The 15,326-nt window shown below is 38.1% G+C and overlaps 1 protein-coding gene across 1 annotated transcript in view; it reads left to right on the top strand.

Annotated features, from left to right (window-relative positions):
- BRIP1 (BRCA1 interacting helicase 1) overlaps window positions 1–15,326 on the top strand; it is a 222,898-nt gene that overhangs the window by 88,388 nt on the left and 119,184 nt on the right. The window contains 3 exon segments of the mRNA XM_043999497.1: window positions 3,419–3,584; window positions 3,696–3,836; window positions 6,450–6,611. Of these exon segments, the coding sequence (XP_043855432.1) occupies window positions 3,419–3,584; window positions 3,696–3,836; window positions 6,450–6,611 (469 nt within the window).

Genomic DNA, 15,326 nt, shown 5'->3' with positions numbered 1-15,326 from the left:
ACATTTGACACTTACTAGCTGTGTGACCCTGGACAAGTCACTTAACCCTCATTGTCCCACAAAAAATTAAAAAAAATTTTTTTTAAAAAGCATATGCACAGATCAGTAACTTTTTGTTACTACATTGCAAAATTTAGTTCCAAATTGCTTTCCAGAATGGTTGCACCATCTTACAACACCATCAACAGTACAATAGTATACCTGTCCTTTCACAGTCCCTCCAATAGTTGTCATTTCTCTTTTTTTTGTCATCTTAGCTAGTCTGATGGCTGATCATGTGAATAAATAGAAGAAAGCTCCAGACAAAATTACAGCTTGCTCAAGCTTGAGACACTCAAAAAATAAACCCAAAAGAGAGAGTAACTCCACAAAACCTGCAAGCAGAACCTCAAGAGAAAAATGTTCTGTGGCTACAAAGACTAATGATGGAAGAAATGAAACAAAAGAGAAAAAATGAAAAATGAAATTAGAGCTCTGGGAGAAAAATTAAAAAGAGAATTAACTTGGAAAGGGAAATGATAAGCCTTGACCAAGTAGTTGGGGATGTTTTTTGATTTGTTGCTTTTCTAATTAAAGTTACATACTCAATTTATTGATTTTTTTTTTCTTTTTCTCTTATTGATGAAAGTCTTTAAAGATATAAATTTTCCCCAAAGGACTGCATTGGCTTCATCCCAAAGTTTTAGTATGTTGTCTCATTGTTGTCATTTTCTTTAATTAAAAGATTTATTGTTTCTACGATTTGTCATTTTACCCACCAATTCTTTAGGATTAAATTATTTGTTCTCTTGAATTTGGATCCCTGCTTCACATACACTTAATTTTTTCCTCCCAATTTAATCATATTTTCATCTTTAATTTTTTTTTTTTTTTGGGTGAAGCAATTGGGGTTAAGTGACTTGCCCAGGGTCACACAGCTAGTAAGTGTCAAGTGTCTGAGGCCAGATTTGAACTCAGGTCCTCCTGACTCCAGGGCTGGTGCTCTATCCATTGTGCCACCTAGCCGCCCACCCCCCTTTTTTTTGTGGGGCAATGAGGGTTAAGTGACTTGCCCAGGATCACACAACTAATAAGTGTCATGTGTCTGAGTCCTGATTTACACCCTCGCCCCCTTCATCTTAAATTCTTACGCTAGGATTTTGTGCTTAGGCTTCTGATATTCTTGGTTGGATTGGGTAAATTTTTGATCCTGTTCCCTGCTGTGGCTGTTAGCCTAGATAGTATGATTTTTGCTAAACCCCACATTTTGTCTCAATCCCTGGCTTTTATCTCAGTCTCCTTGTGGTCCACTGCAGGATCTTGCCTCAGCCAGTGTCAGTTTCTTTCTGCTTCAATGATCCCCATTTGAGAGCTGGTTCTGTTTCTTGCTGTGCTTCTGCCAGGCATCAGTGGTATCCTAGAGATCACACTGTTATCAGCCTCCTTCACAGTCTGTCAGCACTGGCTCCCAGGTACTGAGTTGCCTCTAGCTTCTGGTATGGCTCCCACTGCACTGAGTAGTACACAGTCAGGCCTCGCCCACCTTTACAATCGCATATGTAGGCCTTTCAGGACCAGAATATGGCTTCTGGTCCTCAGTTCTCAGAGTTCATCCTGGCTTGGGATGCCCCTCATTCTGAGGCCTTTAAGAAAGGATGAGAAACAATTTGGACAAAGCTGGGAAAACTTGGATGAGCTAATGAAAGAGTGAAGTGAGCTGACATTTATACAGTAACATCAACATTGTCAAAGCAACCCTAAAACATTTAAGAACTCTAATCAATGCAGTAACCAACACTAATGCCAGACCATTGATGAAGCATGCCCCGCCCCTCCTGACACAGTGGTGAGGGCCTTGAGGTGCAGAAAGAAACTTATATCTTTAGATTCATCAAGTGGGTGAATTGGTTTTCCTTTGACTATGAGTATTTGTTTCAAGATTTTTTTTCTTTTTTTCCATTGGGGTGGGATTTGTCAGGGAGAGAACAAATGATAGTGTTGCTGAAAAGAGACAAGAACAATGAAGTATTTAAAAAAATACACAGAAGAGAAGAGAAAGAAGTTCAGTGGGAAAAAGACATAGGATAGCTTTGAAAGTAACAAGCTACAGATACTTTGGGGGGGGGCAATGAGGGTTAAGTGACTTGCCCAGGGTCCCACAGTTAGTGTCAAGTGTCGGAGGCCGGATTTGAACTTAGGTCCTCCTGAATCCAGGGCCAGTGCTCTATCCACTGCGCCACCTAGCTGCCCCTCCTACATATACTATTAATGAAGCATTAATTTTTTTTTTTTTTGCAGGGCAATGGGGTTAAGTGACTTGCCCAGAGTCACACAGTTAGTAAGTGTCAAGTGTCTGAGGCCAGATTTGAACTCAGGTCCTCCTGAATCCAGGGCTGGTGCTTCATCCACTGAGCCACCTAGCTGCCCCTTAATGAAACATTAATAATGGTGGCTTAGTGAATAGTGCTGGACTTCAAGTCAAGAAGAACTGAATTCAAATTTTGCCTCAGATACTAGCTGTGCCACCTCAGGCAAACCACTTAACCCCTCTCAAACTCGGTTTTGACATATGTAAAAATGGTAGCAATAGCTCTTACATCAGAGGAATGTTGTGAGTTTCTGAAATAATGTGCTTTGTAAACCTTATAGTACTATATAAAAAGCTAGCTATTGTTATATGCTTTTAAAAAAATTTAAATTGTATATACTTAGGTCATGGTTTCACATATTCTCTCTTTCTATTCTGTTCTGTATACAGAAATATTCCTCCTACCCCCCTTTTTTGGTATTTGTGAAATTCGGAATTAAAAAAATATATATTTTCTTTAAAAGAAAGTGTTCTTAACCTTTTTATTTCATACACCTCTTATTTTTAGAAGTCTGATAAAGCCTGTGGACCCCTTCTAGAATAATGTTTTTAAAAGGTGAAAGGAATGCTGGATTCTAGTTAGTGGTTAGTGAAAATAACGATGCATTTTATTTCCCCTCCAAGTTCACGGATTCCCTGAAATTTATCCATGGACCTACTTGGGAGTCTGTGGGTCCTAGGTTAAGAACCTTTGGATTGGATAATTTCTGAGACTTATTCTAATTCTAAAATTCTGTGATTCTGTGACTTATGTGCCAAGACTTATAAACTCTGTTGTTGGTAGTAGGGAAGGTTATGAGACTAAGAATTTTGAAAGAGACATTTATATTTGGAGTGAGTAGGTCTAGCAGCTCTCATCCTCATTAGCTTTGTGACCATAAACAATCATTTAACCTGTCTAGATTTCTCTTCTGTAAAATGGGAATAATAATGTTTATATTACCTAGGGCTGTTGTGAGAAAATACTTTGAAAGCTTTAAACCCCTATATAAATGTAACTTATAACTGACTTTAAATGTTGTAAATGCTTTTTTAAATAAAAAACTTGATTATTGGTTGCTTTTCATTTAGGTTTGCAGATGATTACAAAGTTGCTATACAGCAAACTTACTCTTGGACAAGCCAGATTGATATTCCAGACAAAAATGGTTTCTTTGCTTTGCCTAAAAATAAGAAACGCTCCAAACAAAAAATGGCAGTAAATGTGCTAAACTTTTGGTGCTTGAATCCAGCAGTGGTAAGCTTGTTATGATATATCAGGCAATTTGTAGCTAGTATAATTGCTCAAAGAATTATGTGATAATATTTGATCACCATTTCATACAACTAATATTTTTTCTTCCTTCAGGCCTTTTCAGATATTAATAGTAATGTACGGACGATTATTTTGACATCTGGTACTCTGTCACCAATGAAATCTTTTTCATCTGAACTTGGTGTAACATTTGCTATACAACTAGAGGCTAATCATGTCATTAAGAACTCACAGGTTAGTATTTTCTTCTTCAGATTTATGAAGTTTCTAAGACTTTTTAATATACGTTGAATTCCCTGTTAACCAATTGGGGTGGCAACTAGAGAAGTTATAACAGGCCCTGAGAAGAAATTTTACATTTTAATTTAAGAATCAAAGGAATACTAGTTAGCTTTTAGAGACAACAAAAGGTGATAACAAATTCTATTCTTTAAGGCAAAAATAGAAAACTAGACTTCATATGAGAATGATATACAACTTGAAATTCTAATGTCTGAGACAGCAGCAACAGGCCATTAAAAAACAATCTTAACAACACTAGATATTTTAATTTGCCTTGGAATTATACTTTTTTTTTTTTCGTGGGGCAGTGAGGTTAAATGACTTGCCCAGGGTCATACAGCTAGTAAGTGTCAAGTGTTTGAGGCCTAATTTGAACTCAGGTCCTCCTAAATCCAGGGCCGGTGCTTTATCCACTGTGCCACCTGGCTGCCCTGGAATTATACTTTAGTATAGTTAAACTTCTATAGAACTATCATTCTTTCAGATATTGTTTTTTCTTTTTTTTTGGCGAGGCAATGAGGGTTAAGTGACTTGCCCAGGGTCACACAGCTAGTAAGTGTCAAGTGTTTGAGGCCAAATTTGAACTCAGATCCTCCTGAATCCAGGGCCAGTGCTTTATCCACCACGCCACCTAGCTGCCCCCAGGTATTGTTTTTTTTAATGGGAATGTTCATCCCCATAAATGTTCTCCTCTATGATCGGAACTTGGCCTCTGAGGGAAATTCTTTCATTGAAGCAGCCATGCCCCCTAGCTCTCCAGTTGTCCAGCCCCTAGAGAGAAGGAAATTTGATAATCCTGGGAACATGTCTTTCCAAGTCCTCTATCCCACTCCTTTTCCCACCCCTACAGCATCTTCCCACCCCGGTGCCTGGTGTGAAGCAAGAAGGTAATGTGGCTAGGCTATTCCTATTATTTCCATGGGTACTTCTAAGGTATGGGTCCTCATGTATATATAAGCAGAACTCTAGAAATATAGATATTCTTATGGAGAGCTATATGTACAAGTGTATTCAGAAAGGTGGTAAGAATAAAGTGTCATGGTGGTTACTAGAATAAGCCAAGTGACTGCCATTTTGGGTCATCAGCTTATGCATATCTGGTATAAAAATTATTTCGTTTTAAGATGTCCTTGAAAAGACCTTCAAATATTTTCATGACCATTAAGATTTTCAATAAATGGCAGAATTTGCCTTGTTTCTGCTCCTAGCTTTCAATGCCATCCTTTCTTTCTGTGTCAGTACACTAAGGTAGGGTATATTTGACCATAGTAGACTTGGAAGGGACTTAGAACTTGGAGTGGTGCTAATTCCCCATGACTGGTCAGCACAGATTTTCTAGTGTGAGGGAAGTAGAAGTAATAGTGCCTGTCATTTGGAGTCATGTAGACCAATTGTAGCAAATCATACTCACCAAGTAATCTGTTTTCATCTAAATCTTTTGTTGTCAGGTAGACAGAATGGACAACTTCTTATTGAATATGTAATAGTGGAAAGTCATTTTTGGGTCTGGGTTGAACTGGATCAGGGATTCTTAACCTTTTATGGGTCCTGGATCCTTTTTGCAGTCTGTGGAAGTTTATGGACTATCTTCAGAGTAGTGTTTTTAAATACATAAAATAACATGCATAGGATTACAAAGGAAACCAATTATGTTGATACAATTATTAAAATATTGAGGGGCAGCTAGGTGGCGCAATGGATAAGGCACCGGCCCTGGATTCAGGAGGACCTGAGTTCAAATCCGGCCTCAGACCCTTGACACTTACTAGCTGTGTGACCCTGGGCAAGTCACTTAACCCCAATTGCCTCACAAAAAAAAAAAAAAAACAAAAGAAAAAAAAAAAAAATATTGAGAAAACAAGTTCAAGGACCCCAAATTAAGAACCTCTGAGCAGACTGATTTCAGAAGGCTAAATTTTATGATTCTATGACCTAGCTTATGATTCGTTCATTCATTAGCATTTGTATGTCAGATATTTGTTGAACACCTACTACGTGCAAGGTATTGCAAAGTCTTAGGCAATAAATAAAAAGTTACATAGAGATAACATAAGATTGTAAATATTGCCTAAAGCTATATAAAATCAGAAAACTTCTATAAACTCCATTTCTTCTGTAAATCCAAAATAAAGATAGTTAAATGCAGCAGATTTTAGTTGAATTTCTTAAAGAGGTACTGCTTGATTTCCTTTTGGCCCATTGATCATTCCTTAAGGTATCTTAATAAGTGCTTTTACATACATATATACATATGTGTATATATCTATATGTATATAGCTATATACACATATATACACATATTTGAGTTTAATGGTAGCCATCTCTAGGGTGGGGAGGGAGAAAAAATAAATTTACATGATAAATTTATTATATATTTAAAAGGAATAGCAAATTATACATAATAGATTTGCAGTTTCATGTATAATCATTCTTTTTCCCCCCATACTCTGTAATGGAAATGCTTTTTTATTCCTTAAATCAAAAATAAAATAAAAAATTTTTAAAAGTACTTATTTGTCCATCTGATTTAAGCATACTTCTAATGCTGAATTTTTCCTGTAATAGGTTTGGGTTGGCACTATTGGGTCAGGCCCCAAGGGTCGGACTCTCTGTGCCACCTTCCAGCACACAGAGACCTTTGCATTCCAGGATGAAGTTGGAGCACTTCTCTTGTCTGTGTGCCAAACAGTGGGCCAAGGAATTTTGTGCTTCTTGCCTTCTTACAAGGTAAGGAAATACTCGGTTGTGCTTTTCACTTTTAAAAATCATATGAAATTCTCATCTTAACTTTCTTGGGACCAGAAGCAATGAAAGCAACTTGAAATCTTTGCCAAATACACAAGTTCATTGTCTGTGTTGGGAATGGAAAGACAAGGGTGTGGGGGAGGGGAGAATGGAGGGTTGGGAAATCATGTCTGATTGAAAGCATAAGATTTCATTTGGCCTTGAGAGGTTCTACTCAGACAAGAGCATGGGATCACAAGCAGCAGCTTTTCAGCATCTGTCTGGATAGCTTCACACTCAAAGGGAAAAAGAACAAAATTATACTTTTGAATGGCATAATAATTTGACTCTAACATAGTTGTTGGGGTAGCTAGGTGGTGCAGTGGATAGAGTGCTGGTCCTGGAGTCAGTAAAACTCATCTTCCTGAATAAAATCTGCCCTTAGACACTTACTAGCTGTGTGACCCTAGGCAAGTCACTTAACCTGGTTTGCCTCAGTTTCCTCATCTGTAAAATGAACTGGAGAATGAAATGGCAAGCAACTCCAATATCTTTGCCAAGGAAACCCCAAACAAGGTCATGAAGAGTCAGACACAACTGAACAACAACAATTCAGTGGTTATTAACTGTTTTTGTGTCATGAACTGCTTTTGCAGGCTGATAACACCTGTGGACTTTTCTTCAGAATAATACTTTTAAGTGCACAAAATAAAATACATAGAATTACAAAGGAAACAAATGACAGTTATCAAAATATTGAGAAAACAATTTCACAGACCCCAGGATAGATACCCCTATAGGCTTTACTATATTGAATTTGGTTGCATATCATAGGGGTCAGTTTCTTACTTCCTGAAAAAAGACAGAATTCTACACAGAATTCTATTTTCTTTCTAGTAGTTTTTAGGTTTACAATGATGTTTGGCAATCTTTACTCAATTAGAAATTTTGTAATGCTTTCTCCTTCCACTTAAGGTATTAACAACATAGCCCATCTCCTGAGAGAAGCAATGTTGGTAGCATTGCCCTCCATGCAGAGAGTGCTGTCTGTCTTCACTCCCACTATTTGGAATCCCTAGTTCCATTCAAATTTCAACTCACATGCCACCTCTAAAAGGAAGCCTTTCCTGATTCCTAGTCATTAGTGCCATCCTCTCTCCTCTGAAAATACTCTGTTTACTTTGTAATTACTTCTCTGTGTACACGGTGTTTCTGTCCAGTAGAATGTAAGTTTCTTGAGACATGGACTGTTTGATTTCACCTTTGTATCCTGACATAGGAGACATTTAATGCATCCTTGTTGAATTGAATAGAATTATATTTTAATTGTGTTTCAAGCTTGCTTCTAATGCAGGGAAATTAATTATTTTTCTATAACAAGTAAGAATAAAAACATAAGTGAAATGTTTATATAGAATATTTGATTTGGGATCTCTTCACAGACTTTTTAATCTATAAATTTTTTTTTTTGGTGGGGCAATGGGGGTGTAAAATATTTTTGCTAATTTACTAGGGCTAATTTGGGGGGACTAATCTGACTGGAGGACTAATCTGGGGATTTTTGACTAACTGGCTATGTGACTGCTATTAACTTAGTATGGGCCATTTATAAATTTCTCCACACTGCTCCCAAATTGATAAACAAAAGATTAAGAAGCCACTTAACTAAATAATCAAAGCAGAGTTTATTTATAAAAATAAATGTGGGGCAGCTAGGTGGCGCAGTGGATAAAGCACCGGCCCTGGATTCAGGAGTACCTGAGTTCAAATCCGGCCTCAGACACTTGACACTTACTAGCTGTGTGACCCTGGGCAAGTCACTTAACCCCCATTGCCCTGCAAAAAAAGACAAAAAATAAAAAATAAATGTAAGAGATAAGGGTTAAGAAATGCAAATTATACAACCTGTCTGCTTTTAATACAATTAGGGCCCTTGCTGCCTCTTGCCTTAGGGTATGTTCCACTTTCACTGCTCAGCTCCTTTCTTCTAACTTTGAGCCCCTTTTACTTTGTCGATCCCCCTGTGTCTAACTTTCCTCTCCGTACTGCCACCACTGAACCCCTGTGTTTCTCTCTCACCTACCTCTCCTTCCATTCTCCTAGTGCTCCAGTGTCCTTTTGTTCTCTTAATCTTCCAGCCTCCTTTCAGTGTCTCTAGTCTCCAGAGCCCTCCTTAATCTTGTCAACCCTACCTCTGCTGTCTAACTCTCCTTCTCTCCACTCAAACTTCGGGGCTTTTTGCACCCCCACTCACACCAAGCTAATCCTCCAGCTGCAGCCCTGGTGCGGCTCCAGTGTCCCATGCGTACCACACCCAGGGCTCCAGGGGCCCGTGCCCCTGCTGTGCGCCCAGGGACCTCTGCAAGGGCTATGCCAGAGGCTGGCCTGGACAAGCCCGGGATCTCTCGGACAGATCCACTCAGGGTGGAGGGAGCTGGGGATTTTCTCTGCAGCTGTCTGACCTGGCGTCTTGTACAGCCCACAGGGCTTTTTTTTTTCTCAGCTGAAGCAGAGGGGGAGGGGCACCAGCCCTTCACACAGAAAAAACCTTGAGGGCCTAACGCTTTCTAATTTCAGCCCAAAGGTAGGGTCTCCAAATCAAAATAAATTTCCACAGGGGTTAAGTGACTTGCCCAGGGTCACACAGCTAGTAAGTGTCAAGTGTCTGAGGCCGGATTTGAACTCAGGTACTCCTGACTCCAGGGCCAGTGCTTTATCCACTGCGCCACCTAGCTGCCCCCATCTCTAAGCTTTATGGACAAGAACTACATCCAATCAATTCTAGATGTAGATAAGGCTAGAACTAGGGATCTGGACCTATGATTTGATTGGTATAAGGGATTCTAATTCAAGTAAACTCTGCCAATACAAGTTAACACCTTCTTTGCCACTATATTTCATGAGAGTTGTTTAGGCCACTGAGAGGGTAAGTGACTTGTACATGGTCACATAGCAAGTGTGTCACATTAACTTAATCATCTTAGGAAAGATCTTAATAAAATTACTTACATATGCCCAAGCGCACTAAATACAAAATAAACATAAGCATCTAAGAACCACCTTTTAAGAAAAATTTTAATTATTTTTTTCTTCATCATAGTTTTCCCCAGCATACCTCCCCCTTCCAAAGAGCCATCCTGTATAATAAATAGTATTTTTAAAGACAAAAAAGAAGAGAAAGAAAATCAGCATAACTGATCACTATATGGAAAGATATAAATTTGCATAGTTTTCAATCTATGCAAAAGGGTAGGATGTCTTTTCATATTTCTTCCTTCAAGCCATGCTTACAGAAGTCACGATTTTTTTCTATAGTGGAGTGTCTAAGCTAAGCATGTTTGTTTGAAAGACTAGTAATTAAGGCTATATTCAAAGCCATAGAGTAATTTTTTTTTCCTTTTATCAAAGGAAGTAATTGGCCTTACATAAAATCAATGGAACTTTCAAAGTTTAAAATATGGAACTTCCTTCCCCAAGGAAGTTCTTTGTGGTAGCACTGGAACTCAGATTATCCCAAAGCAATCTGAAAGAAAAAAAAAAAAAAAAGCAAAACAAAACCACAAGCAGGTTGGAAAAAACCTTTTACTAACCACATTCCAACCAAGATCAGAAGCATGGAGTCAGGAAGTGAGGAAATAATCCTGATAGTGTAGACAGCATGAGCAAATTGAAAAGCATTTGCCAAACCCCTATAGATACGGTACGAAATAGCAGTTCTTTATGTGCATGGCAGCAACCTAATTGAACATGTTTCTCAGCACACGTGGAGCTGTGCCAGCTCTAATGTAAACCTCCTTCACGAGACTGTAATTACTGATGAAAAAACCCACAGTATGAAAAACAGCCAGAGGATGGAAGACCTTCAGCACACCATCTAAGACTAATTTTCTTGTTTAAGATTTCTCTCATTATAATGTATTCAGCAGTAAAAGAGAGTGTTCTATAGAGACCCAAGTGGAATTCAATACTTATACAGAAGGAAAGTGGTTATGTGGGCCAAGTAGAGGAAGAAAATGCCACCTCTGGAGCCCAGTCTCCTGGGATTTTATGTTTCTGACAGCAGTATATACTGCAGTTACTGAAATTGACCATTAGGTGACTACATAGACCATAAAATGTAGGTTTGCTGAACTAAACAAGTTGTCTAGCTTAACGAAAGAATTGAAATACTCTCCTTATAGAGGAGCCCATCTCACATGAATGAGAGCCCAGCCACATAAATAAGATAAGGAAACAGGAAATAAAACTCAAATACAGTTTGTTATCATTTAGCATTGAGTTTGAGATTTTAATTTATGTTCAATTCCTCATTGGTGAGCAGGCTACATGCCGTGTAAATACACTTTAAGGAGGAGCTTTGGTATTTTCATTACAGATTTTAAACTTGAGCTAATTATAGTTGGTAGTACATATAATCGAATAACACTAACATTTAAATCATAAAGCTTTGTCTTTTGACCCATTATTATTTCACAGGGTGATGAAATAGTTAGCCTAATAGCTTCAGAAAGTTTTTTTGTTTCAGGGAAAGGAAACATGACTTTGTCAGAATCTGTTGTTGTTCAGTCATTCAGTTGTGTCTAAGTCTTTGGTTTTCTTAGCAAAGATAGTGGTTTGCCATTTCCTTATCCAGCGCGTCCTCATTTTACAGATGAGGAACTGAGGCAAATAGGGTTTAAATGACTTGCCCAGAGTCATTTGTCTACTAAGTGTCTGAGGTCATATTTGAATTCAGATCTTTCTGACTCCAGGCTTGGTGTTCTGTACAGTGCACCACCTTGCTGCCAAGTCTGAATCTTAGGTGTCAGTAATTGATTTAAATTATTCTATTTTTCTCACTGTTTCTGTTCATCTACTGTTACTAGGTTTGTTGAGGGGATGATTGTTAGTGATGAATGTGTTGTAATACTTTACTAATAAAAATATTAATGAGTTGGTTTTAGTTTGAATGTCTCTTTTAATTTTAGTAATAGAAGGTGACTGATACCATACTGCTTCTCTTGGCAGATTATCTTTTTTTCCCTAGAATATATTGATTTAGAAGCAAACCTATGTTTTATCCATTCCACCTATGTGCCATCAAGTAAAAGAATACTTGGGACTTACCCTAAATGTTAAAATTCAAAGTCTTAAGGTAGTAAATTGTAGTACTTTCTTTTAATTTTATTGTGACTCTTATAGTGGCAGGCTTGTAATGCTGGGCATTGATTCAGGAAGATTTGGGCCCAAATTCTAACCCTTTTACCACCTAGGCAAAGCATTTCACCTTTTTTGCCTCAGTTTCCTCCTCTGTAGAACGATAAGGTTGGACTAGGTAGATGGTCTCTGTAGTCCCTTTCAGCTATAAATTTGTGGATCTATGATCTACACCAAGTGACAGATGGCTTATGATCTGTGTCGAGAGAGGCAGTTCCCTACCAGAAATGTCCTACATTGATAAAACTAAAGATCATTTGGTTTTTTACCTATGGAAATTTTCAGTCTGTTTCTCATATTTGAAAATTTTCATTGTATTACATTTCAATATCTTATGAATTATATTTGTATAGGAAAATTTTGTTTCCTTGATATGTGTGTCTCTGCCTATTTTCAGGTATTTATTGAGTGTGGGTAAATAGTCCATTTGTTATAATGGCCATGAATGAATGAATGAATGAATGAATGAATAGAAGAGCATTTATTAAGTACTTACTATGTGCAAAGCACTGTGCTAAACACTAAGGTTACAGATGCTAAAGTGGAATAGTCTCTTTCCTTCTAATAGTAGGGAGATGACACATGTAGGAGGGCACAGCTTCAGGGCAAATGGCAGTGTGGAACTCTACTGCTGTGGGCTGTTATGAATTCTCTACTCTTTTTGCTAGACACAGGCCATCATCTTCTTGTTTGACCTGAATCTGCAACTGAAGAACTCTGCTGTAGTGGGTCTACTCAGCGACCATAAATTTAGTCTAGATTTACTGGGGGTGGGGGGGGTTCATCGGATGCTTAATTTAAAAAAAATTTGTATCTTTTTAGTTTTATATCACCTCCATTAAAATATACATTTTCATTGATATCTTTTGATCTTACATTATTTACATTTCCTAATATATTTCTTCTTTCTCCTAGAGAGCCATCCCTTTTAACAAAAAATAAAAATGAGTAAAAAAATAGTTGAACAAAACTAACCAAGACTCTGAAAGAGTTCTGTTTTATTGGCAGTGTTCCACACCCATAGATCTGGAACTAGGAAGACAAAGAAGCACGGTCATATCTGTCCTAGTAGGAGTGCCCTGCAATGGGTCTTATGCTACCTTCTTCTGGGTGTGGGACCTTCCCTTTGACCTGATACCTGATACCTGACACCTGACCCTTATACCTCTTCCTGGGTGGTGTTGTGCTCTGATCATTGTGTGTACCTGTTCTGGCCTAACTCCAGTGCCCACAGACCCCTCTGCTATCTTGCTATGTGAAGCAGGGCTAGACAAATGATTCCCTGTCAGCTTTTCTGGATTTCCCCATAAGGATTTGGTCTGGTGCATTTTCTAGATCTATTTGGAGGAGTTTGTGGAGCAGAGACCACTGCACCTTTTCTTATCACTGCCATCTTGGCTCTGCCTCTGCATTGATTTTGTTCATGCAAAATCTTTTTGATTCATTTAGTTGAAATTATCTGTTTTTATCATTTATAAACCTTTTTTGCTTAAGAATTCATCCCTTAGCTATAGATAGAATGGCACTTTATGTTTCACCTCTCATTTTTTATAGTATGACTTTTAACTTTTAGATCATATATCCATTTTGAGTTTGTTGCTGGATCTATTTTAAGTTGTTCTAAAGAACAGGTCTGACTGTGTTATCCTTCTCTTCAATGAACTTTAGTGGCTATCATTTCCATGATGAAATATAAAATCTTATGGCATTCAAAGCCCTTTGTAACCTGACTTCTCCCTTTTTTTCCCTGTCTTCTTATATCTTTACCTCCCCCCTTCAAACTCCTTCCCTGCTCTCTTCCTCACCCCTTTATCCCCTGGTCCCCCCCACCCCCCATCCACCACCCCATACTCTTAGATCCAGTGAGATTGGCCTGCTTATTGTTCCTTGCACATGACAGTTTGTCTCCTGACTCTGGGAATTTTTGCTGGCTGTCCTCCATGCCTAGAATGTTCTCCCTCCTCTTCCCTACCTCCTGACTTCCCTGACTTCCTTCAGGTCCCAGCTAAAGTCCCAACTTCTGTAGGAAGCCTTATCTGATGTCCCTTAATAATTCTTTTTAAAAATGTTTTAAAATTTATTTTGCTAAATATTTCTCAATTACATATAAATTTTTTAAACAATCATTTTTTTTCTGATTTTCCTTCTTTCTAATGCCTTCTTTCTATTGATTATCTCCAATTTATCCTGTATGCAGCTTGTTTGTACATAGTTATTTGCATGTTGTCTCTCACTTTAGACTGTGAACTCCTTCAGAGAAGGGACTGCTTTTGCCTTTCTTTATGTTCAAAATGCTTAGCACAATGCCTGGAACATAGTAGGCACTTAATAAATGTTTAATGACTGACTAAACCTGATTTCTGCCAGACTCTTTTCCACTTTTACCAGCAGCTCTGGTTAAAGAGGGAGTTGCTTCCTAAGTAATTAATGTTTCCAAGTTTACTGGGCTATTTAATTAAATTGTTTCAGATTTTTCCTTGTTTATTCTGTTACATTGATCTAATTTTTAAATACCAAATAGTTTTGACAGTTACTATTTTGTAATATAGTTTGAGACCTGGAAGATCTTAGTCCTCTTTCTTTTTTTTTTTTTTGAATATAATTTTATTTTTCAAAATATACGTAAAAACAAAATTTTAACATCAATTTTAAAAAAACTTTGTGTTCCAACTTCTTTTCACCCCCCTCCATTCGCACCCCCCCACCCACAAGAACTCAAGCAATTCAAAATGAGTAGTCATGGAAAAATTCCCATATTAGCTAGTTGTGAGAGAAAACAGTCAAAACCCCCCCCCAAAACTTCAGATTAAGGAATTGTCAAAGAGGAAAAGAAAAAAAAAATTTAAATGTTTCCATCTGTTTTCAGATACTATCAGTTCTTTCTCTGCAGATGGGCTGCAATCTTCATAAGTCCTTCAGGGTTATATTGGATCATTGCCTTGCTGAAAATAACCACATGTTTCCCAGCAGTTCATCCCCGACTATTGCTGTTATTTTGTATACAGTACATTTCACTTTGCTTCAGTTCATGTAGGTCTTTCCAGATTTTTCTGATGTATCCTATTCATCATAACTATATCCCTCCATCCCAGTCCCTTCCCATGACATTTACTCTCTCTTCTTTTTTTTCCCTATTCTTCCTCAGAAGTATTTTACTTCTGACTATCCTCTACCTCACTCTGCACTCCCTTTTTTCACCCTTCCTTCCTTATCTTCTTCCCCATCTATTTTCCTGCAGGGTTAAATAGATTGCTCCTCCCAATTGGGTATGAAAGCTATCCCCTCCATGAGCCCACTCCAATGAGATCAGGGTCCCTGAGCTAATTCTTTGTTCTAAATTGTTCTTCCTCCCTCCCTCCTCAACCCTCCCTATGAGATCAAGCAATTCAATATGTCATACTGGTGCAGTAATGCAGAACATCTTCATCTTCCTTGAAAGTGTTTTGCTTTTTTACTGCTCTCTCTCCCAAACTGCCCTTTCCTCCTTCCCCCTCTTTCCCCCTCCCCTTTTCTCCCTCCTCC

The sequence above is a fragment of the Dromiciops gliroides genome, chromosome 4 (genome assembly GCF_019393635.1).
Source record: "Dromiciops gliroides isolate mDroGli1 chromosome 4, mDroGli1.pri, whole genome shotgun sequence".
NCBI classification, from domain to species: domain Eukaryota; kingdom Metazoa; phylum Chordata; class Mammalia; order Microbiotheria; family Microbiotheriidae; genus Dromiciops; species Dromiciops gliroides.
The sequence above is the reverse complement of the archived record's forward strand: the minus strand, read 5'-3'. Positions and strand labels throughout refer to the sequence as shown.